The 24302-nt window shown below is 35.0% G+C and overlaps 1 protein-coding gene and 1 long non-coding RNA gene across 2 annotated transcripts; both read right to left on the bottom strand.

Annotated features, from left to right (window-relative positions):
• Positions 1-2465: 2465 nt before the first annotated feature.
• LOC117123505 lies at positions 2466-4924 on the bottom strand. Its single transcript, XR_004447859.1, has 2 exons — positions 4709-4924; positions 2466-4658 (listed from the first exon to the last, which is right to left on the bottom strand). It is a non-coding gene; the product is annotated as an uncharacterized LOC117123505 (long non-coding RNA).
• A 2113-nt stretch (positions 4925-7037) lies between these two features.
• On the bottom strand, positions 7038-22021 carry LOC117123448 (chloride channel protein B-like). Its single transcript, XM_033269363.1, has 18 exons — positions 21888-22021; positions 17734-17984; positions 17096-17225; positions 16253-16330; positions 15706-15881; positions 15157-15249; positions 14703-14946; positions 13606-13800; positions 13083-13168; positions 12559-12701; positions 11983-12154; positions 11273-11450; positions 10321-10480; positions 10246-10267; positions 9740-9839; positions 9108-9203; positions 8185-8418; positions 7038-8058 (listed from the first exon to the last, which is right to left on the bottom strand). Exons 2-18 carry the CDS (start codon positions 17967-17969, stop codon positions 7945-7947), a joined length of 2457 nt encoding a protein of 818 aa, XP_033125254.1. The 5' UTR covers positions 17970-17984; positions 21888-22021; the 3' UTR covers positions 7038-7944.
• Between the last annotated feature and the right edge of the window lie 2281 nt (positions 22022-24302).

Genomic DNA, 24302 nt, shown 5'->3' with positions numbered 1-24302 from the left:
TACAAACGTAATGGCTGAATGAACTATTATAGTATTGTATTGTAGAATACAAGGCTTTTGCTGGAAAGGTAAATAGTTAAAACAATTGAATTTGCAATGGAGCAGACTTGAAATGTACCTGTGGTCTACGTCAATGTAACGCAGGGGCGTATTTTGCATGAAAAAGAAATTTGATAGTCAAAAACGCCTCAGAGGTTATTCCGGTCGTCTAGAAAACGAACATTTCGGATAACACTTTTATAACAGTGGCACACGTTAGACAAATGCTAACGGTGCATCCAGAAAAGAACAAAGCAACAGAAATAAAAAAATTAAATTCTTAATTATGAGAAATTTACAGATAACTCAAATAACATTATTTCCCCCACCAATCAAATTAAACACTTCAAATAAACTACAAACAAAACAAGAATGACTGGTTTGAAAAGTCGTGCAAAGCAAACCATGACGCTAACCCACCCCGCAACGGCCCGAGCCGACGCCAACGGTCCCCCGCCAGGTAACGCAGCCAGCCGAATGCTAGCCGTCCTCCCTGTCGTTGGATGTTGTTCGAGGGAAGACCACCAGCACCCAGACAGCCCCACCACCCAAACAGCCCCACCACCCGACGAAGGTCCGACGTCATCGGTCCGAGAATGCAGCAGAGCAAGCCAACAGCCTGGTTACACTTTGAACGAATTTTCAGTCAGTATACAGTACATAAATAGAAACCAAATGAAATAATTTGAACATTTAAGAATATAAAAACAAAATTTAAATTAAATTAAATTAGAATTAAAAGAAAGCGTTTATGCTCTACATACAGTATAAGTATGCACGCACAGGAATTATTACACAAGCTTAATGCTTGAAAAATCAAATATAATACTGTAATTACACAACAGCACAGATAAAACTTAAGCTACAAAAATTTAAATAAGTCACATCTCACTGGTGTTTTCACTGCTGTCCCAGACGCAACCAGGGAAGCTCCCTGATTCAACTGACCAATCAGCGTCGCCAAAGGAGTCGGCGATAGCGTGTAGTGTTTTTTTTTTTTTTTTTTATAGAAACTAAGCTTTAGTTGTTCAAGATAAATTATTATTATGATACTATATGTGACGTCGTGTTTGCTGTGACTACTGTATGTGTAGTATTAATACAAGGAATTAAATAAATCGTTTCTACTGGACTTAATTGTTTATTCAATAGCGATATTTCACGTCCAATCCAGGACGCGCCATCATGCCAACTGGTTTTTCTGTGGCTAAAGGTCGTACAAACGACAAACTTCCGTCGATCGAACCTATATACACATTAGTACACAAAACAGTCCAATACAAAAGTGTTAGAAGACTACTTTTTTTACTTTATTTATTTCCTTCACATCCAACAGCAAGTACACTCGCCACTTAAAGAATGGAACGACAAAGAGGCCTATGGAGTAAAGTTTTTTTTGTCGTGAGAAAAATTCCTGCTGTGACAGAAATTGAACCCAGGACCATGGAATCAGAAGGCAAGCACCTTAACCACTCAGCTATTCAACTCCATCCCACTTACTGAGGCCAATTTGCAGTTGTGTCCTCAATCTATGTTTAGGTCTAATACTGAATATAAAATTGATTAAAAGTACATTATCAATAAATCGACGGTATTTTATCTAATATGAATTAATAGAATACAAAGAAAACTTTAAAACATTAATGAATTATACTACATCAGCTTCCAGCATCACATTACTTTAATAATTTGATGAATAGTATTTGCGAAAAAAGAGGCTTTATACATATTAATATATAATTACCATACTGTTGGCCAAAAGGGGCGGATCAGGGTTGAAATTTCGGAGGGGTCAGAATGTATCCAAAAAACCTTAAAAAGAAAGGGGGTCCTCACACAGGAAAATTTTTATTCCTAGATGGTGCTTTAATGACTTTTAAGTCATTAAAAGTTTGTCTTCCCTCTCTTGAAAACGATTCAATGAATCCCGACTTCTAATTTTCCCATTGTAACAACAAAAATTTCAGCTCGCAGGTTTAGAATTTTTTCTTTTTTTTTCTCAAGAGGGGGGGGGGGGGTGTCAGGACTTCCCTGACACCCCCTCCAGATCTGCCAATGGCCTATATTAAAAACATATATAAGCGCCATTCTCCAATAAGCACCGCTCTTCAATAACCCCCACGCAAAACCTGATTTTTTTCGCTAATCGAGAGTACTGTATACTGTATATTACCCTGTGTGTAATGAAACACTTTGAGAAACAGGGTTTAATACAATGCCTACGGTGTTAAAATGAACAAATAACACAATGAACTACAGAAATATGTGTGATAGGTAATACTGGAACGGCCATCGAAAGCGCCGCGCCAACATTTTCTTATAAGCGCCACACTAAAGCCTATAAACATTTTATAAGCGCCGCGGCGTTTATTCGGGCATTTACGATATTATTTACAAAAAAGGGAATGTTTTTTCTAATTGCCAAATTGATTTCTTCAGATTTATTACTAATTTTATCGAATATTAGTTAACAATATAACTTAACAGCTTGAAAATCAATTAAGTCATTATCTTCCAATGACGTACATATCAATATAAACTCCGCCCTTTGGATGTTGTTCCAAAGACCCTCAAAACAATCGCGTAAATGTAGTCTGTGGTGCAAAACACGTGGTCCTATTCTGATTGGTCAACTGTTAAATTTGACACTCCGGGAAAGGTCCATTCTTCGCTGACTACAAATGTTTTACCATGGAGGAATTAGTTCAGTTTTCTAAACTAATTCCTCCATGGTTTTACTAAGAAACTTCTTAAACGTATTGCACGCCAATTTAATGGTCTATGCCAAAGAATACAGGAACTGAACTATTGTACTACAATTCTAATAACTGGAAGAACGTTTTTTCATAACATATATATAATAACTTTTAATTAAAAATAATAACTTACTCAAATATACAAAGTGAGTTTTAACTATTAAGTTATTAACACAATCCAGGTCCAGAGTGTGACGAAAGAAGCATTAATGTAATTAACAATAAATATAGACATATGTATATATAATTTATATATTATGTATGTGCATATATAAACAATAGTTGTATTTACAATTATGATACAGTTTTAAGTACTGAAAAATGTTAATACAAAAAAATTATATTTATTTTATTATCCTACGAAAGTGAGTGATTCAACACTTGGTGATTCTCTAAAATTAAAGCTATGTTCACATTGGAAATTATTTTCAGAAACACACGGGCAACTATACTTTGGCTAAAGCTGTTCACACTTGAATTAAAATAGTCAGTTTAATCATTCTGTGGTATGTTTAACAATGCGTGTGGTATTAAAACATGCTCAGGAAGATCCAACCGAGCATCACTGTTCACATTAGACTTTTTTTCTGGTTAATCTTGCTAAGTTTGTTCCTCTATGGTTAAACCAGAGTATAGAATTGCAAGAAGTCTGACTGCAGTGATTTTGTATGCTCACAATAAAAAGTATAAAGCAGAAGTACTACCACGAGATAGGGGGCGCCCTATTAGTATTTGAATAGAGTTAAAAACTTGCATTTTGAAGGACGCCCTCTAGTTCATGGTAGTACTTTCTGAAACAGGATTACGTTCAAACGGAACCCAGAGAGTCGGGCCTCTCGCAGTTTTTTCCTCAATGGTTAAACTTACGACAGGAAATTTGGTCAAGGGGAGTTTTATGCAGTTTGTTCACACTGGCTTTTTTGTTTGGTCATCTTGACCAGGTACATGATAATAGCTAGAGCAGTCACTCCATAGAGTGCATACCTCCACTCTGTGCCTGAATACAGTATCAACAATACGCAAGCAGTGTAATGGGCGAACTGCAGCATACCCTCAATGAAATAATGAAATTTCCCTCGTGTTTTAGGCACATTGTTGTCTAGAGCAATGCCTGAATTGTGGGGTGAATCCATTATTTGTTTATGCTAGGATAATAAATCAAATTTCCCTGACCCTGACCTTGTCCTTTGAACTTTTCTTCCGAAAATTGAATGGTGTCTTTCTTCGATTATTATGTACCATTCCACTATATTTTATGATGATCCTATCTTGCTAACAGACAGACAGTGAATACGTAACCTACTTGGTGGAGGTAATAATACAGGAATATATACAGTGCCTTTTAGTTTTATAAATCAGGATAGGGCTTAAATCTCACTTAGTGTTTTTATACTTCAAAATATATTCATAATTATGGTATTGTTTTATAAGGATTAATGAAGAATAGATCTACAATAATGCTGAAAAAATGAATTAAATATTTTGATTTACTGTACTGTTGTATTACACTATATGATAATGTGGACTAAATCTAGAATCGAATGCTTGATCAACATTTAACTTGAGTCAAGGTGAATGGAATTGTTTTGGCGGGGTTCTTAATGCATGTACAGGTACTAAGACATAAGACATAGTATGTTTATATAATATAAAAAAATGATATAATGATCGTTTTAGACTGAAAGCCCAATCATCCTTAACAGTTACATTGGCTCTGGGCCACCATTTTTTTAAGTGTAAACAATCAATAAATTCTAAGCCAGCTCAGAGCCAACCTAAATTAAGTCAGACTTTAGAGTCAGCTCGGGTCCTGCAATGCAGGACTTGGGCCGACTCATCATCATATTTGAACGTAAACTGAACCTGGGTCGCTCAGTTCGCTTTGATACAATAGTATTTCAATATAATTGAACCTGGGTCGCTCAGTTCGCTTTGATACAATAGTATTTCACGCAAAAACCCGGCACAAAGGAGGAAGTGTGAACGCCTGAGTGGACTTAAAACACTAATTTCGAATGAAAAGTCATTTTGAGCCGGCCGTAGTTAAGGTGGCCCTGGGCCGATATAATAAGTATGACTGGGCTCAATGCTACAGTTGATAACGTAATGAGAATGATATTACATGGAAAAAGCTGTCTTGACGATGTGTAACGTTGATACTCAGCAGATGATGAGGAGAACAGTCAATGAGATGAATGGTGATGATCTTGGTTGGAGGTGAATCGATGAAGAAAAATCTTATTTACAGAAGACCACAATTCTGAAAAAATAAAGAGTCCAGTGTATGTGTTACATTCAAATGTCATGAATTTTAACAATTATTAACAAATACAAAAATAAAGGCATATTTGATATGATATTTATTTGCACCTCAATAAACATAATTAACCCTTTAAAATAAAAAAAATAAAATACTAAAAAAAAAAAATTCAATTTAAATTCATTCATCAAAAACATTAACACTGTAATTCAAATCCATACTAATAAAAGTTCAATCTTAAAATCACTATTTTAATAAAATAATTTTTTAATCATCAAACTCTTAAATATAAAATAGCCTCAAAAAAGTTTTTTTTAAATATCATTATTACTCAATCAAATAAATGATAGTAAAAAAGAGGGAGAACAGAAAAGCAAAATACATATACTGTACAACATACATAACAATCACAGAATCCACAATCTTGAATACAGTGGTTAAAACACCAAATTTTTTCAGTGACAAATGAGTGTGCACAGAGTTTGATGGTTCTTTGTTCAGTAGGGATAAAAGCGAAGTAATTTAAAGGGAGAAGCCCATAAAATATTTAGTTGTGTGGGAAAGACAACGGTGGCGGATCCAGGATTTCAAATAGAGGGGGCCCAGAGAGAGACTTTCACAGATGGAGGGTCTATGCTATTTACTATTGAAGTTGCGCGGGTCAGGGCAATCGAAATAGGATGTCCAGGGAGGTAAGAAAATTTATGATTATGGCACCTCTAGATGGCTAGAAATGGCACTCTTATACTCCAAATTTGAGTACAATTTTCGCTATGAAGCTTACGGTATGCAGACTGTAATGGATCATAATGGTCATATTCATGAAGATATCGTGCAAGTTCACCTGCAACAACAACAAACTTTTCAATTATTTTTGCGAGGAACGGGGTATTTGTAACAGGACGATAATTGTACCTGTCTCTTATACACATCTAGATGTGTATAAGAGACAGGTCATGCACTAGTTGTGAAACTTTGTAGATTCTAATGAGGATCCACTAAATTACATGTGATCCTCTATACAAATTACAAGAAAAAAACAATTAAAACTTTTGAATTTTGAACTACAAGTATAGAATAATTATTAAAGTTTTGTTGGCTACATTTGAGTAATACAATTGCAAATATGTTACATGAATAACTTTCTTTAATATTATTATTACCTTCATTATAAATATTATTTTTAATATGATGATTGTAATATAATGTAATTTAGTTCAATTTATTTGACTTCAAACGGTCATGGGCTTTTATCTGCATGCAAATCTTGTAAATTTCAATACAATACAATCTTCATAACAAATACTGTAAATATAATTATATTTATATACAGATAAAAAAGAGCAAAAATTATATAAATGTGTCTCATAAATGTTCGAACAATTACATATGTGGTAAAACAATAAATTCATTGACATAAATCCAATAACAATTCATCTTGACTTATACAAGCTTCTGTCAAGTTATCAACATGACTTTATTAGGTTGTTACCATAAGCTACAAGGATTTCTTCACACAAAAACACCCTCTGTTGGCTGATCTAGTCCATTCTGATTCAATCATCCCGGCCAAACAAAGATTAATACTATTTTGTGCGAGATTGTGAAATTACCCCAGCGACAAAGAAATGAGGATGAACATAGGTGCACTGATGTGGACATGTGGTACCCATGGATGGACGGTTCTATTTCTTTGTAGGGGTGGAAATTTAAGGGGAAAAAAATGGCAATAATCAGTTTATCCAGATTTGTATTTAAGAAATACATTGTAAAAAGGTCCATTGTGTGCTATGATCTTCAATCCTTAATTTTGTCTGGAATTGCTACAAGTAGGTGTGCATGCTCAGGACTCATCTCTTACTTTGTTCATGTTGTCCCGCCTCCATATCCACAACCTTTTCGAGGAACTTTAATGCATTGTATCTCTTTCTTCTGTCCATCACTAACAAAGTGGTGGGTCTTGACCGAGCACCTAATTAGGACGGACGACGCCAAAATAATTAACAGGAAACCGACTTGGGACAAGTGCACAAGATATACAAGATGATGAAGGCGCACATGATGATGGGGCACACTGACTATCTTTTGATTTGACAATATTGTGATGTCGTCATATTCAAATGACAAAAGCTTCAATGAATTAAGATCAATTATGATTGGTTTTTATGTCAATTTATTTATTGTTTTAAATATGCATTATTCTTTAAACAATGCTCAAAATTATGATTATTATTATCATTAATATGATTATTATTATGATAAGTAAAATCATTATCAATAAATGTCCTTATTTTTACAGTATTAAGTATTTAATTATTATTTTATATATTAATTTCCTCAGTAATACAGTATATGTCTATCTATTTATAAAGTAAAAATGGGTAAAATATGATACCATAGATTTACTTGTTAGTAAAAAAAATTATTATAGTATTTTATATTTATATGAATAACAAGTGAGTAACCTATCAACTAAATATAATGTAAAACTATCAACAATAATATGTTTGTGAACTAAATGACTATGCTTACTTAAGATAACACACACTAACAATGACAAGTATATTAGTAAACCAACAGATACAAGAAATTATAGATGATGAGAGAGACTTTATAAAGATAAACAGGTAGACAGTTACTGCCGACAGGTAAACAGATACTGTCGACAGGTAGACAGAAACTGTTGACAGGTACATAGAGTGGTAGACGGTGTTTTATAATTTTTATTATATGAAGTTGGATAAACGAGAGATAGATGTATAGATAGAGAAATAGACAGACATGTTGAAGATTGAGAGGTCTATTCATCAGACTAGGGAATTCACAAACCATGTTTGTACAGGTGGAAAGATGAAGTTAAATAGATGATGAGATATAAAAATAGATAATTCACATCTGCAAAGATATGTGGCACCAGACATTGAGATGCACAAAAGTACTCACACAGCATTTAACACAGGATGAGCACAAAAATCCACAAGAACAAAAAGCACTGCTTGGGTTCTGAAATGGTCAGTACGTCCACATGCATTATGATGATTAAGTAATGATGTTACACAATCTTGCTCATGAGCATCCACTCTAAAAGTGGTCACTGAGGCTGCACTCAGATTATATTTGCGTACTTACATCAACCATTTCAACCGGATTTATTGCCACTCGTTGTGATCGTTCTAGTACAGGAGCGATCTTCTCTTCTATCTTGTATCCCATCAGGTCTTTGCGTGAAATCATTCCCACTACGCAGTTCTGATTATCTACCACGGTGAGATGACGAAGACCGAGTGTACGGAATATTATATATGTCCGGTGGAGCGAAAATGAGTTGGGAATGCATGGTGCGGACATATTTATGTATGGTTTCTAAAAATAGAACAGAGAAATCTTAACTTAATTATGCATGTTAAGATCACTGGCATATTTAAGCACGATGGAAGCCCACAAAAACATTATGTACCCCTCTCCCACCACCAATCCAGGTACCCACACTGTTAACTTGCTAAGCAAACAAATTACACTAAAGTAGTTAGAAATCACCTCATTTCTCCAAGTAGCAGCTCAGTACCCCAGACTTTCCCATCATTTCCCCATAGCTTTCCCCAACCTCCCCCACTCATAATGTTAATACCAGGGGCGGATCCAGAAATGTCCGAAAGGGGGGCCCCCGATGTCCCCGAAGGGCGGGGCGATCGATAGACAACAATACCCCAGGGGGTCCGGGGGAATTTCCCTGGAAAATTTTTGTCTTTTAGACGCCCAGAAATATGCTCTGAGCCGTTGTGGCCGATCAATAATTTCTTTTTCTTTCTTTTCCCTTTTTTTAGCTTTCTGAAGGGAAGGAGGCTGGGTCCAGATGCTCCCCCAACCTTAAATCCGCCCCTGAATACATATACAGTCGATAAACCACTGATATAATACGCCTTCATGCATTATTCCTTGGGGAAAAATAGGACAAGCATTGCCAAAAAAAGGGAATTGAGGTCATTATCCCAGGAATATCAATCATTCTTATTATTCTATCAACAATATTAATTTTTAAATTTTTTTTGTACCAGGTCAATAGTTAGATTTTGAAAAAGATCCTCTTCACAATACTGATGCAAACGCTCCTCCAAAAGTTCTGCGTTTTCTAAATTCTCTACAGCAACCTAATAAAATAAAAAAATATTTAAAATGTTTGATAAGTATATTGTACTTCCATGGTGATTAATAATACCGTAATAATGGAAATGATATACAAAATAATAAAAAATATAATAATGATATACAAAATAGTACAAAGATTGATTTTATATATAACCCACTGAAAATAGGCCCCTGGGCTTTATTGGGTTATCCTGGACAATCCCATCATACTTTATCTTTATATTTTTCCAATTTGAGTATGTTTGATGACTTTCTGAATAAACTCAAATTCAATAAAAGCGAATGGAAATATAACTAGTGTAGCAACGTTAGTATAAATCCCAATATAAATGACGAAAAACATTGCCCTCTAATGCTAACATTAATTTATAATTATTCTCAAGCTTCTGTTCACACAAATTTTTCAGGAGAGAGAAACAGCATACCAGTGTTTTGATGAAAACGTGCTTGTGACAAAAAAACTCAAATAACAATAGCGGCACCAATATTTTCTGTTGTTTAATTTTGTATTTACGATAGAACAGCCGACTCGTCTTACCTGTTGGTAATCTAACTTAGGAATTTCTATTTGATCATCTTGTGCTGCGTCTGTTCGCTCAAACAGTGATTCGTGAGAGAGTAAAATACACAGTTCGTTTCTGTTGAAATAACGAATGTTATGTTCATAAGAGTATAAGTCAGTGGGATGGTATAAAATATGACACAATTGTATACCGACTCAGTAGACCAATTGCCAAAGTAAGGCTGTTTAATTCTCAGCAATTTTCATGTACCCTTTGCCAAGGGCGGATTTAGAGGGGATCTGGGCTGCTTCCCCCCTCCCCAACCTTTTTGAAAAAAAAGAAAAAAAAAAAGAAGGAAAGCAAAAATAATTGATTACCCAAAACGCCTCACAGGTTATTTTCAAGCGTCTATAAAACAACATTTTGCTGGGACATGACCCTGGATCCGCTAGGGTACTGTTGTCTTGATCAGCCCCCCCCCCCTTTGGACATCTCTGGATCCGCCCCTGTTTGCAGCAAGCTCAGCAGGCCCTTCACTTACTCCACACTCACTTTTAAATATGCTGCTTAATATTATTATTGTTAAATACAATACATTAGTTGCTTAATCTTTTGCCATCATGAAATATTACAGGTTCTGAATCAAGAAACGGAATACATTTGACTTCAAGAAGGGCGTGGTAGATGGGATGGGTAAACGCATCTCCAACCCACTTAGCGACCATAATAGCAACCATGATTGGAAGCAGAAACTGAATGTCATTAGTGATCTCCATCTAAAAAAAAAAAATGAATTTAAATATCATTAGAAAAAAGATAATTTAAAATAGACAGAATTACTGTATAAAGAGCATTTGATTTATTTCACATTTAACAACATATACACTAGCCAATTACAGTACGGAATAAGGCTCTAAAATGCCTATATTGAGGCTTTGAGATTGGGGTTGTTTTAGTCGTATAAGGCAATCCACATATAAGACGACCCCCAAGTTTGGGATGATTTTTTGCATGATTTTATTATGTTGGGTGCATAAGATGACCCCCCCCCCACGTTTCACTGTTGGAATTCTGACTTTTCACTGCTCTTTATGGTCTTCATACTGTATCTAGCTCGCTAAAAACGGAAACCAAATTTAGGGCTAATCTTCCATATGCTGTAATACCATTTTACGGGCTTTTAAATGTTTATAAAATTTTATTCCACCGCATTTAAAATTGCATTTATTCACTCTAACAGTTTTAGCTTCATTCAGTAGTAACTCTGCATGATACAGATGATTGGCACATAAAGACGAACATGGTACAATTTGTATGGGTTACGCGTATAAGACAACCCCCTGTTTTTCGATAGTACAGTAATTTGGTATTTAAAGCCTTGTCTTATATGCAAGAATATACGGAACTGGTATCACAATACTTGAACTCAAAACCTTCAGAGACTGCAATGCAACCTGTTCTAAATTGCATCTACACTAAAAAATATTTGAATAAAATATATATTGTAATATGCCTGTGAACAATTATTTTTTTTAGATTCTATGGATCAATATTTATGATTGTATTACCATGATGACTGTAAGAGACATTGTCAGGCGAGATACGCCCCCAAAAAATGATGCAGCACCAATGAGGGCGAACGCTCCTGGATCCATCCACGCCCAATAGGAATCAGCTGTCGAATGCACACCAAACAATGTTACCATCACTAAACCTATTATCCGACCATAGAGGGCGCCAATGTATCTAATGAAAGAATGAAAGGGACAATAAAAGAACTTCAAATTAACTGATTATTAAACATAATTTTTAAATTAATTACTGTGACAGATATCAATGCAATGAATTAACTGTAATTTAGACAAAATAAACCCATAGGTACAAAATACAAAATATAAAGATAAATTATAAGAGGAATTAAAGACTACTATGAATCCCCATCAAAGTTTTTAAAACTGTTTTGTTCACATTACTATTCGAACAGATCCAGTTTTGCAGGAAAATTAAATGTTGCCCAAAGTCATAACTGACTCTGGTAGAAGAAGATTTATTTTTCGGGGTTCTCAAATTTGAAATACGGGGGATAGGTAATTCTTATTCATCATTCTTCTATTTAATGATTTTTTTTTAAATATTTTGTGTTGTTATCCATGTCATTCTTAATGTTTTATACATAATGGGCCCCTTGGCAAGAACAGTAACATTGTACTGAATCAGTAACCAAGTATAAAGAACAAATAAATAAATAAACAAATTCACAAATAACAAAAATACTTACAGCATAGGTACAACTAATCCACTGGAAATGGATGGTCCACAGCTCCAACAAGCCATGATGAAATAAAATATAAGTACCGTAAACAGAGGGCCAAAGGTGAACTCCCAGTGTGTTTCCCGAGAGAAGAGATGGTGGATAGCCTCTTCACCAGTCACAAACAATAAGGTGGCAACTACATACATAAAAAAAATATATTGTAGTTTTAAGATTCAAATTCGAGTAATAAAGAAATGTAAATAAAATAACTTATTGGTTTTAGTTGAGTATTAATTAGAAGATCTGCCAGTGGCAGATACTGAGGAGTAAGTTTCTGGTAATGAAATGGGCAATATCTCAGGATCTTGCTCCTTTAAAAAAATTGTACTGAAATGTTCAACATGCACATGCACGCCAGATGGCGTCACCCCAGAGTATAACTGGTAATAAATCCAAACATTTTGTGACATTTTGTGAGTGAAGTTGCTTTAAATTTTTGTAACTATAATCCTGTTCATTTAATTGAACTATTGAACCCAAAACCACAATATTGAAAAATGAGCGCTTTAACTACCAGACCGCATAATACCCAAAACTCACCCTGATTGAATGTATCATTTGAGAATGTAATGTTCTCGCCTTCTCTTATGACAGTTCCTTCAGGACATGTGTAGTGGCTGACACTGCTTTCGGTAAACCCTGCGGCAGAGTCCAAACATTTAAGACTAAATTCTTTCGAAGGTCTTGAATAAAACAGAAATTTGTAAAAGGGTGTAGAATAATGAAATAAAGAAACTTCAATTTATCAGCTTATTAAGAAAGACTATCAATTTATGAGAATGATTAGGATGGCCATCTATTTAGCAGCATGATAAGGATGACCGTGTATCACCATCATTTGATTGGCCATCTATTTAAGGCTATGATTAAAATGACCATCTATTTAGCACCATGACCATCAATTTAGTCCCATAATTAAGATGACCATAAACTTAGCACCATGATTTGGATGACCATCAATCTAGCAACATAAAAGTAATAATATATGAATTTATGTCGCACTGGTTATGTATTTATCATTACCCAAGTTGGTGATTGAAATATCTCAGAAAAGTTTTTCTTACTTTGCATTCTCTTTTTCATAGTAACATGTTAGAGGACTACAATCAAATGCAGCTGGTAAAAACACACTGGCTGTTGCTACTATTGTCTACAAAGAAAACAAAATTCATTTTTAAATATGCAATACTGTATATCAGCTTTTATATTTTATAAACTTGCATGTTAATGTAATAATGTAGCTTGAAGTAAACAGTTTTTCATTACTATATTTCTTTTCAGTGTTTTTGAAAGTTTTAAATTACAAGTACAGTGCACCCTCCAATCCGAGACCCCTCTAATTCGAGACCACTTTTCCAAAGACCTAAATAACAATCCTCAACATTTTGACACATAGCTAGCCATCTAAATGGAGACCAAACTCCGAGACCACCCAAAATTTATAGGTCTCAAGGGTGGTCTCGAATTGGAAGGCAAACTGTATATTTATATTACTTATCAGATAAGAAAATAATTTGTCCATACTGAATAGGTTAAAGTTTTTGGATGTGAATAAAATAAAAATACAAGATCACAGTCATGACTTACAATAATGATACAGGGTTCGAGAAGCCTAACAAACTTCTTCTTCAGTGGATCCCCTATTTTTGCTAACTTGGCTCTCCGAAATCTTGCCATCTTAAGATTACAAAATACAAACAGGCCTCCAAGAACGCCACCAATTACACCGATAATAACAGTCGGGAAGAACATAAGAATGTTTACATCTAAGCCTTCGCGAACCTGTAAAGTAATGAAGGTCACATGTTATCAACATATACGCATTTAGAACGTGGATGTAAATAGCTGGTCTTTAATTCTAATTCCTGCAAAATGCTATGAGTTTCCTTTCACATTATACTAAAAACAACCACACTGCCTAAGCCTCATAAACAAAACTTATATCCGATTCACACAAGACAAAACACTACATGCAATGTAGACTTAATGTTAAATTGATTTCCTAAGATTTTTTTTTTTTTGAAATCGCAATTCGTCTTCACATAAGTGAGTCCAAGCCTTACTAAAAGGTGGTACAACTGATACGCATACAGTGAAGACGTGTCATGTATACGTGACTGCAGCATCACATGTCACGTGTGACGCTGTAGTAAAAGATAATCTACACAGTGCCCTGTGAGCATTCGCAGAGATACATCCTACAGTAAATGTTTAGGGTTTGCATTTATTACACATATATTACACTGGACAATGTGCTAATCTTGCCATCCGAAAATAGCACCAGTGACCCAAAATATGAAAATTAACTTTTTAATACATTTTTATTCTCCACATTATAATAAGCTTCAAAATGATGGGTCATTTACTGGAATCAACTTACTATTGCTAAAGTTATGAGTAAAAGTACTACAGCTTCTCTGTACTAAAGTATAAAAGCCTGCACATTCTTATGCTAATTACTCAGTTTAGCAATAGCGACAGTCTCATGGTTTCGGGATGGCGTGCCTCATATTTATAAACATTCACACGGATGCGATGGAGCAGGAGATGCCTAGAAAACTGTTTCTGGCATGCGCCCTGTATAAAATTTTGAATTGGGTATATGACTTTATCACAAAGTTTCCTCCTGTAATTTTTGAGCGTACTTGCTACTGAATCAGCAAAAATTAAACATAAAATTTTACCTGGAAAAGAATGTATTTTTCTGATGTGAATAAACCGAATTGTCCCTGGTAACGAAAGGCTTGGAATGCTGAGTTGAACAAATCTGTGGTAAATGTTGATATCATACAACAGAAGAAAATTTGCCAAGAGAGTTTCATACTCCAGAAAGACGACACCTCCTCCATCGCAAACAGCAGACCCCCGACAGGTGCGCCAAATGCAGATGCCACACCTGCTGCTGATCCCGCCGAAATAAAGTTGCGTCTAGAAGATATAAACAGACAAAATGGTGAAAGTGAATGAAAATACAATGTGATGTGTAAAGTAAACTATGAATACATTAGATAATTTCTCCACTGGCAGAGAAAATTTACTGCAAATTATCATCATGGACTATCAACAGACTATAATATCAATGGTTAAAATTATTCAACTTTTCAATATTGTTTTATTAGAATACATGTTCTGACATACCTGTCTTCAGGATTGCGGAATCGTTCAAAGAATGGCAGAGTGCAACCTAATGTTCTTGACTTAAACTGACTCAATCCTGATCCAATCAAAGATCTGAAAATGCAAGGATATATAAAGCATAATGAGCAATTAAAAATGAATAAAAAAATACAAATGACTATAGAGCATAAAAGTAACTGTTTATTGCTTTTTATTTAACCATATAATGATGATTTTGATGATGATAATGATAACGTAGATAATGGCAATTATGATGATAATGACAATGATGATGACAATGATGATGATGATAATGACGATAATGGCAATGATGATTTTATTTTATTTATTCTTTCTTTATATTGTAGACACTTTCAGTACTATTACACTGATTTTAAAAGTGGTACAGTTTAATCATAACAAATAAATAACATATATACAACATAATATGATGATAATGATAATAATGATGATGGCAATGATGACGATGATGATGACAATGATGATGAATAAAACTACTTCAAACTATTCTTCCTATTAGATGAGAATTAAAATAATAAGTCTATTTACCCCATGTGAATCATGGGTCCTTCTGGGCCAACAGGTAATCCACTGCTAACAGCACACAAGCAGGAGAAAAACTTCACTATCAATGTCTTAATATTGAAGATGTTTCGTACCAGCGTACCATTCAGAAAACCGATTAATTCCGGCATTCCAGACCCAGCAGCAGATGGTCTCAGGAACTGTAAGACAAATAGAAAAATTCAAATTTTTTCCTTGTCGCACAATCTCAGTATGATAAATACTGTGAGTATACGAATGTATGTAAAAGTAATACACATAAAGCCTCAAATGCATAAGAGAGGCAGGTCCCTTCACCCCTACCCTTCTCCATTTAGCTCTACATTTTTAAATTTCAATGCATGCCGATGCCATGTATTGAAATAAGAAGTAGAATATACAAAATATTTCAATAGGGCCTCTGGCCACATCAATTTGCCACTGCTGCTAGCGCTCTCCACTTAACTCTCATAATTTGGTTCCCACCACCCCCTCCACTCACCACCCCCAGTTTGAGAAATTTAGATCTGCCCCTGTAGGCGCTTTCACTTACCACAACAATACTACTACCAATGAGTACCAATGCAAGACTGATGCCATACAACCAGCCCCAAGACTTGATGTAGCTTTCCTGCAACAAAAATATATACAAATATATTTGTTTATTTGTTGATTTCCTTCAACAGCAATTTTACTCGTCACTTACAAGATGGAATGATGCTTTGTAAACAAAGTCTCTTATTGAGGCTTAGGGAGTGGAGTTGATTTTTAAAAAAAGTTTGTGCTGTGATAGGAATTGAACCGACCCTGGGATTACAAGGCAAGCATCTTAGCCACTACGATATTCATCTCCACTCCACTATACTGTATATAAATACAAAATAATATAAATGATAAACACATGCCATTGACAAATCGAAAACATGCCACTGATGTATATCTTGTAATTTGTGGGTGTAGGGGAACTTTACTGTTTCCTGTGATTGGCTCATTAACATATCGAAGTTACCAAAAATAATTAAAGAACATCAGAATTCCCCAAAACTGAAGGCCAATCTCCGACCCTCCTGACACTGTTTACCAAGTAAAAGTAATTTGATCCGACCCTCCTGACACTGTTTACCAAGTAAAAGTAATTTGATTTGATATGAACAAAATTCTGACAAACTATAATAATTCCATGGCAAAACATGTTCTAGTATTTATATACTTGATTCACTTTTCAGATTTATCTCAATTAAATCTCTCTCTTCTTTTCACATCAAGATATGTTAGCTAGAAAAAAAGAAAAAAATAGAGTTTGGTTCTAAAATTGATAAATTTATTGGATTTATAACCAGATAAAACTATTCAGAGATTTATGTAACAAATTGTTGAGGCATATCACCATACATACCTTCAGATATTCTTCTGTTTTTTCCCATTTATAATCTGATATAAGATCAATAGCTTGATGTAACAGAAAGCCTATGAAACCTGTAGAAAATCCAATGAATGCCATCATTAGCCAACGATCCCACTCCAACCTAGAAATAGAAACAAACTTCAAATAAATTTTTCCGCAATAAATTTGTTAACCTAGCTGTCACTAACAGGCTATTCTGCCTTTTATTGGGTGCAATTTTATACAAGACTAAAGAATATACTTTATAGCTAGGTTTCGCTCACCCTATCGGCAACAGTCACCGACAGTTGTCAGGAAGGATGATTGCGAATTGGGGTGCTGATTGCAAATTGGGGTGCCTTTCCGATTGCGTGGGGGCAGCTAGCAATGCACCCTGATTCGCCTGCAACGCAATCGGCAACATTGAACCAGATTCCACCTTCCTAACAACTGTCGCCGATAGGGGGAGCGATCTTATGGAAACCAAGCTTAACAGAGAGATTGGACATGTGGAATGAATGTAGGATGGAAGCTGGCCCGAAAGACTGATGGTGTGGCAAGCAAGGAACGGAAGAAGAGGCAGAAAAATGCACAAATACTTGTCCTGATACAGAACAGGCAATGATATGTTAATTAAGTTGACTACCCACCTCGCCGGCTGTTTTCGAAGCCAACTCTTGTAAGCATGGCTGTGAGGCGGAAGGTAATCTAAGCTTTCGTATGTTGCTAATAGTTCACGTTCCTGTTTTGTGTACTTGTGGTTTACGTAGCGACTTTCAAAGTCTCTACCCTTTGCAAAAAAGCGACTGTTATCATCTGACGGATGCAGCTCTTTGTGGTCATCATCAAATGTGGAGTTTACCACCAGTTTCCTCCTTCTTGACATTTTTCAGTTTTTGTTCTAAAAATAAAATGTTAATGAAACGGGGTGTTGCATAACATTTTAAAATAATTTTATATTATACATAAATGATTTTTATTAAATGCAAAATATTGTTATAATAATAAATAACACTTAAAGACAGTTTCGAAGTGCTTAGAATTCCCAGTTCTGTAAACTAAAACAAAAGAAAAGACGCGTTTTGACTTTTGTTTTGGAAATGTTGACAGATGTTAATGCACGTATTTCATATGAACTGTTGAAAAAAATGAACAAGTAATTATACAAGACAGCAGTGTCTATAGTAACACCGGACTTTCTATATAGAAATGGTAGCTCTGGTCTAGCTTGAGAAACTGTAACTGATGCTATGAAGCTATTTATATTACTCCATGGGCTACCCGGCTACCTAGGCCTGTCTACTCTTGGTCTACTCAACACAACTGCTGTATGTAGGAATAGGCCTAGAAGACTAGCCACCTCTCCTGAGTCCTCCTAGCCTAGCTGGTGTAGGACCGGTTCGGCTGTGAATGAGTTCGGTCGCGATATAGTTGTATGGAACGCCAAGTAGACGCAGAGCTGTTATGAAGCTATTTATATTACTCCATGGGCTACCCGGCTACCTAGGCCTGTCTACTCTTGTATGGAACGCCAAGTAGACGCAGAGCTGTGTATGCTGTACTTGTGTGGGTGTGTGTGTGTGGGTGGGTGTGTGTGTGTGTGTGTGTGGGTGGGTGTGTGTGTGTGTGTGTGTGTGTGTGGTTAATCTGCTGCTACAGTATCCATTATTTCATGTTTATTGTTAGGTCTTAACAAGACAATTCAACAGAAGGACACACATCTCGGGACATCAAAGGTTATAACTCTGGCATCGACATTCTAGGTGCACGTGCATCCCTACATGCTGAACGTCACAAAAACCATAGCAACCAGACCATAAAGCGTACGTGACGAATTACCCACGCGCGTGTTAGTTGCCATGATAATTGTGCATCGTGCAGTGATTACAAAGGCCTAATTATATTTTGCACTAACATTAAACTGAAATTATATTCTTCATTTCAACAATAATTTTACCGATATTGTGGTGTATTGTTGTTCATGAGACTCACTTCACGAAAAAAAATAATAAATGTTCTGTATCTACTCAAATGTTCGATTTGTGCACCTCAGTCCAACATTGTCAAAATGACAGTTTAGTGTTACCTAAATCAAATTTCAGTTTATAGAAGCATTTAACAAGCTCGCGGTCAAAAGAAATCAGATGAAACAGACATTGCGAAGTACCCAAAATTAATAAAATAGTAACTAACACCATAAAACGTATGGCACGCATAGACTAATAATTGACGGCTGTACTCGCAACTAGTATCTGATTGTCGATGCCACAGTAAAGATCAAAGGACTGCACGCACGCGCTATGTTCGAGAGCAGAGATGTGCGTCCTGTTGAATTACCTTGGTCTTAATATGCTGCCAAATAAGCAATGTGGTTTTAAGGGAATCAGGGCATTATTATGCTGCCATTAGTTTGCCAAAACAGTGTATTTTATTAGGTTTCTGTAATTCCTGTGTAAGTTAATAAATAATGATTTAGATGGCATATATTTTGTTTTACCTATTTAAAACAAACGAATGTACATTATATATACAATCATATGTTGATAATCAAACCAAATGAAATGGATTTTATTATTCGTGTGTGGTTAATCTATTGTTGCTACAGATCCATGACTTGGTGTTGTATTATCAGGTCTTTATGTTGTAAATTAATTAATGTGGTTTCAAGCAATTCAATGGCATTATTACTGCGATGAGTTTGCGAACAAACAGTGGATTTTATTAGGTTTGTGTAAGTTAATAATAATGTTTTAAGATTCATATATTTCGTTTTATCTATTTGAAACAAACGAACAGTGAATTTTATTAGGTTTGTGTAAGTTAATAATAATGTTTTAAGATTCATATATTTTGTTTTATTTATTTGAGACAAACAGTGGATTTTATTACAGTAGGTTTGTGTAAGTTAATAATAATGTTTTAAGATTCATATATTTCATTTATCTATTTGAAACAAGCGAATTTATATGTTGATAATCAAACCAAAGGATTTTATTATTTTCATATTATAGTGTCGATGCATATTATTGAAGAAGAAGAATGTTGATAATATGAATATACTGTACTGCCAAATCAGTGGATTTTGATTATATTTTTCGTAATGTTATTAAAGCTTACAGTATTTAATGCTTTATGTTTTGATGTATATTATGTCTAGGCCTATACGTGCTTAAATGGTTGATTGACTGATTTGCAGCAGGAAGTATATAAACGCCACAAAAAATCATATTACTGATGCCCCGTCTGGCACTCAAAATTTCCGACCGACACTGACAGGCTGCTGACCAGCACTGTTTTTAAATTTCTTCCAAGCAATAAAGTTTCAACTTGGAATATTTTGCAGGATAAAATTAAAATGTAAAACACTTCTTAACTAAAAATTATGCTATTAAAACTGCTCCGTAAAACAATCAATCTTAATAATAATGTACTAAATTACATATTTAAACGGTATTGTGTTCTTCTAATGCACTTGTCAATTGTAGTCCCGGACGTGGGCCATAGTGGGGCACTAGCTGGGACTTAGCCGGGGACGTACACATAGTTGTGTCCCCGTATTGCTGGAACGTACCTAAAATTTACCCGTAGATGTAAAAGGACTCGAAAGGGCCGGAAATTTTATATGTTAGAGTAGCCGCGGTTTCGGGTGTGTAGGCCTAGCCTAGCCTAGCCTAGTGCTGTCAAACCGGGTCTGGTCCTACAATAGGCCTGGCATTCAGTCAACACTGTCTGTTTTGGTAATTAAAAAATCGGCTACCGGTACTTTAGGTCTATCATCATGGTTTCATTTTTTATAGATCACGGTATAAATTACATAATAAAATTGAACCTCCAACCACACAACGCTGAGGGCCGAGGTGGCAGCGCGTGTGAATGTGTTGCGTGAAAATTTGTGAACCATGAATTTGACCTAGTTTGCATCAAAAATATGCCAGTACATGAGCGAAGGCAAGGAAATCTGTTGCTACTACATGTATTCATTTTCTTATTTAGGCCTAATTTCTGTTTTGATATTGAATAATTAAATTCTTTCAATCAGTTACCATTCAATCAATCAATTATTTACTTTTTCTATGATCAATCTGTCAACCTGTCTCCTTTTTGTTCGCACTTTTCCAAACTTCTATGGAAATCTGCTTAGTGATACGCATGCATAGTGCTTCCATCAAGCAAGCTCATCTACTTGGCCTAGCTCCTGCCTAACTTGCTCTCACATGTTTCTCCGATTTAGACCTAGACTAGGGACCTAGGGGCCTAGACCTTCAAGTTGGTCTTATCATCCAATCATTTATTAGCGGGGCATTTTACCGGGACTACGGCAGTAAGTGGCGGGGACTTAGCTGGGGATATATGTTAAACGATGCCTTGCATTCCATTGCTGGGAGGTGGCAGGGACTTTCACATGCATGTAACCGTTTTGAAAATTACTGGCTAAGTCCCCACAAGGTCCGTGTCCGTGGGGAGGGGGAGGGGCCAGGACTACAATTGACAAGAACAAGTGCATAAGTGGAAGTAAAAACAAACAATACATTTTTATTTATACTCTTTATTTCAACAATTCGATTTTATTACGGATGATTTCCCAATACAGCATACCCCCTAACCTGCGGCCAACGTTGCACTGTGATACCTAATTCACGCATTGATTACACTACTCGGCGTTCCATACAATAACCCTTATTTGGGCATTGAATATCTCCCGGCCGAACTGGTGCGTAGCCTAAACTGACGTCGCCTAGGCCTGCCCTACTAGAGGCAAATGCCTAGCTAGGCCTAAGTCAATAATTGACAAAATTAACCTTACCTTCAGAAAGGCCTAATGATTGCCAACTTTTCCTGGGCAACACTTTCAACTTGTTTGCCTGCTTTAGTCTTGAAATATTCAATCAAAACATAACAATTTTCAGCAAATACCTGCTCTCTCTCCCCCCTCTTACTTTTATCGGTATGCTGTAAAACACGATATTGATCGTGGACGGTTGTTTTAAATGGTTCAATCGTCAATATTATTTGTAATCAGAATTATTTCGAAAAAGAACAATTAAATGATATAAATTTATCAAATCTGTCAATATATTTTCATTATTTTATATGAAGAATATTGAAAACTGAATAGTGTTTTAAATATTAATCATATATTTTTGGGCCGCATAGTTTTATTGGTAGTAGTGGCACAGTTAAATTAGGGAGATCCCCTTATCAATGCACGAACTCGATATGTTGACACTATCGCCTATAATGCATAAGCTATCAAACAAATAGGCCCAATATCCGTTTACCTTTGTACCCCCAAAAATGTAGAAAGGGCGCCAATGGCTGAGGTGTCGATAAATTACTAGACCTACCCTATAATAAATTGTAGTAGGTTCTACATCAAAATCTTTCAGCTATAGAATTTACACAATATTACTATACAGAAAAATTAACCGCGCAGCCTTTTCCAAAGGATAGACCTACAAGGCGCAATAATAAATAAATAAAAAAAGATAACCAACTGGTGATCAACAAAGACACCAGAAATGACAAAAAACAGAACATTTGGACAGTTAAGTGAGATTTACTTAGGGAACAAATGTTTCTTGAGAAGCCGAAGAAAACCAAGATAACAATACCATTGTCATTTTTGTTTGTTTCTTAAATTCACACGTTATTTCATTCTGTAGGTAGAATTTTAATAAGAAGTCAAACTGTATAGTCCAATGAATGAAGTAGGCGTACTTTAAGAAAAATATTTCATTGTATCACACAAACGTTATAAAAAAAAACAAAAGCCTTTAATAGTAATATCAAAATTAACAATTAAAATAAAATATAAAATAAAGGCTTAAAGACAGGCGCTTGGGCAAAAAATTCAATTCAATATTATTAGCTACTAGGGCAATCAAGGGCAAATATCCGCATTAACAATATCTTCACAATAATAATAATAATAATAATAATAATAATAATAATAATAATAATAATAATAATAATGATAATAATATTAATAATAATAATAATAATAATAATAATATACAATAAATAAAAAAACAAGATAATAATGCAATTATTACATAAAAGGAATTTTAAATTAATGGACCAATTCTACTGAATAGAATTAAAGTGTGGCTTGCTTAATATCAGATGTTGTGGCGGAGAATGGGCCAATGTTTACAGTATACTTATAGTGAATAAAGAATGGGGAAGTTTTGAAATCTAGACGTGCATTGAATCGGAAACGGAATGATTAACTGTTTTTACGAGGGGCATAGTCATTGTTCTAACAGGTGGAAGGAAAACGTTAAGCGGATGATCAGTATATTGGACAATTTTGCAAATAAATTTAAGAAGAAAGTTTTTTTTTTCAAAGGGAGTGATGTTATATTGTGGGAAAAAACAGAAAGGTAAGATGAGGAAGTGCAGCCGTTTGAAATTAATTTAGCAAAGATAATTTGAAGACGAGGAAAAAGGACATATCACATTATTGGAGAAGGCCATATGAATTACAAGAAAATTCAGTAGGTTTGGATAACATTTATAAAGATGAACTAGGGAGGTAGAGTCAAGCGTGGATTTTAAAATATTGAAATTTTACGGTGTTGATTTGTATAAGGAGGATAGGCCTATTTGTGAATGAAATTTGAGATCAATGGATATAATTATTCCCAAGTATCTGATGGAGTTGACACCTTCAAAATATTTTGTCATGGAGAAAAAGAGGAGGAAATATATAGCCGGAACTTTACGAAAATCAATATTTTAAAATTTTGCATTTGTGAGGGGCAAAAGTCAAACCATTGGAAAGGCTCCAGGAAGGAAGTTTAGTAAATAATAAGAGCATTGATTCTCGCATATACAACATAACTGGGAAACAACCAGTGTATATGTATAGATTTTTGTACATGTAGCCTATATCATTGCAAAACTCTATCTAGCCATAATTGCAAAAAAATCAAAGCGCCCTCTATAAATAGCCAGGCTGCCAACTTTAAAGTACAGGTACAGTATTTAGGTAGGCGTAATACAGTACAGTAGTTCAAGTGTCCTGGATTTCCGGTACAATGTAATATTATTACTGTACCTGTATCCCTCTAAACACGAACAATCTCTTATTATTATAATTGCAACACATCACATACATATTTTCTTTCTTTCATCGAATTTGGGTCTTTATAGGCCTACAAGTTTCATTTTCTATTCCACTAGTCAGATTTTCATGCATTGAATAAGGTTAACGAGT

The sequence above is a fragment of the Anneissia japonica genome, unplaced genomic scaffold, assembly GCF_011630105.1.
Source record: "Anneissia japonica isolate Jap-2015-1 unplaced genomic scaffold, ASM1163010v1 scaffold287717_len1600092_cov198, whole genome shotgun sequence".
Classification (NCBI taxonomy): Eukaryota; Metazoa; Echinodermata; class Crinoidea; order Comatulida; family Comatulidae; genus Anneissia; species Anneissia japonica.
This window is presented reverse-complemented; position numbering and strand designations above follow the sequence as displayed.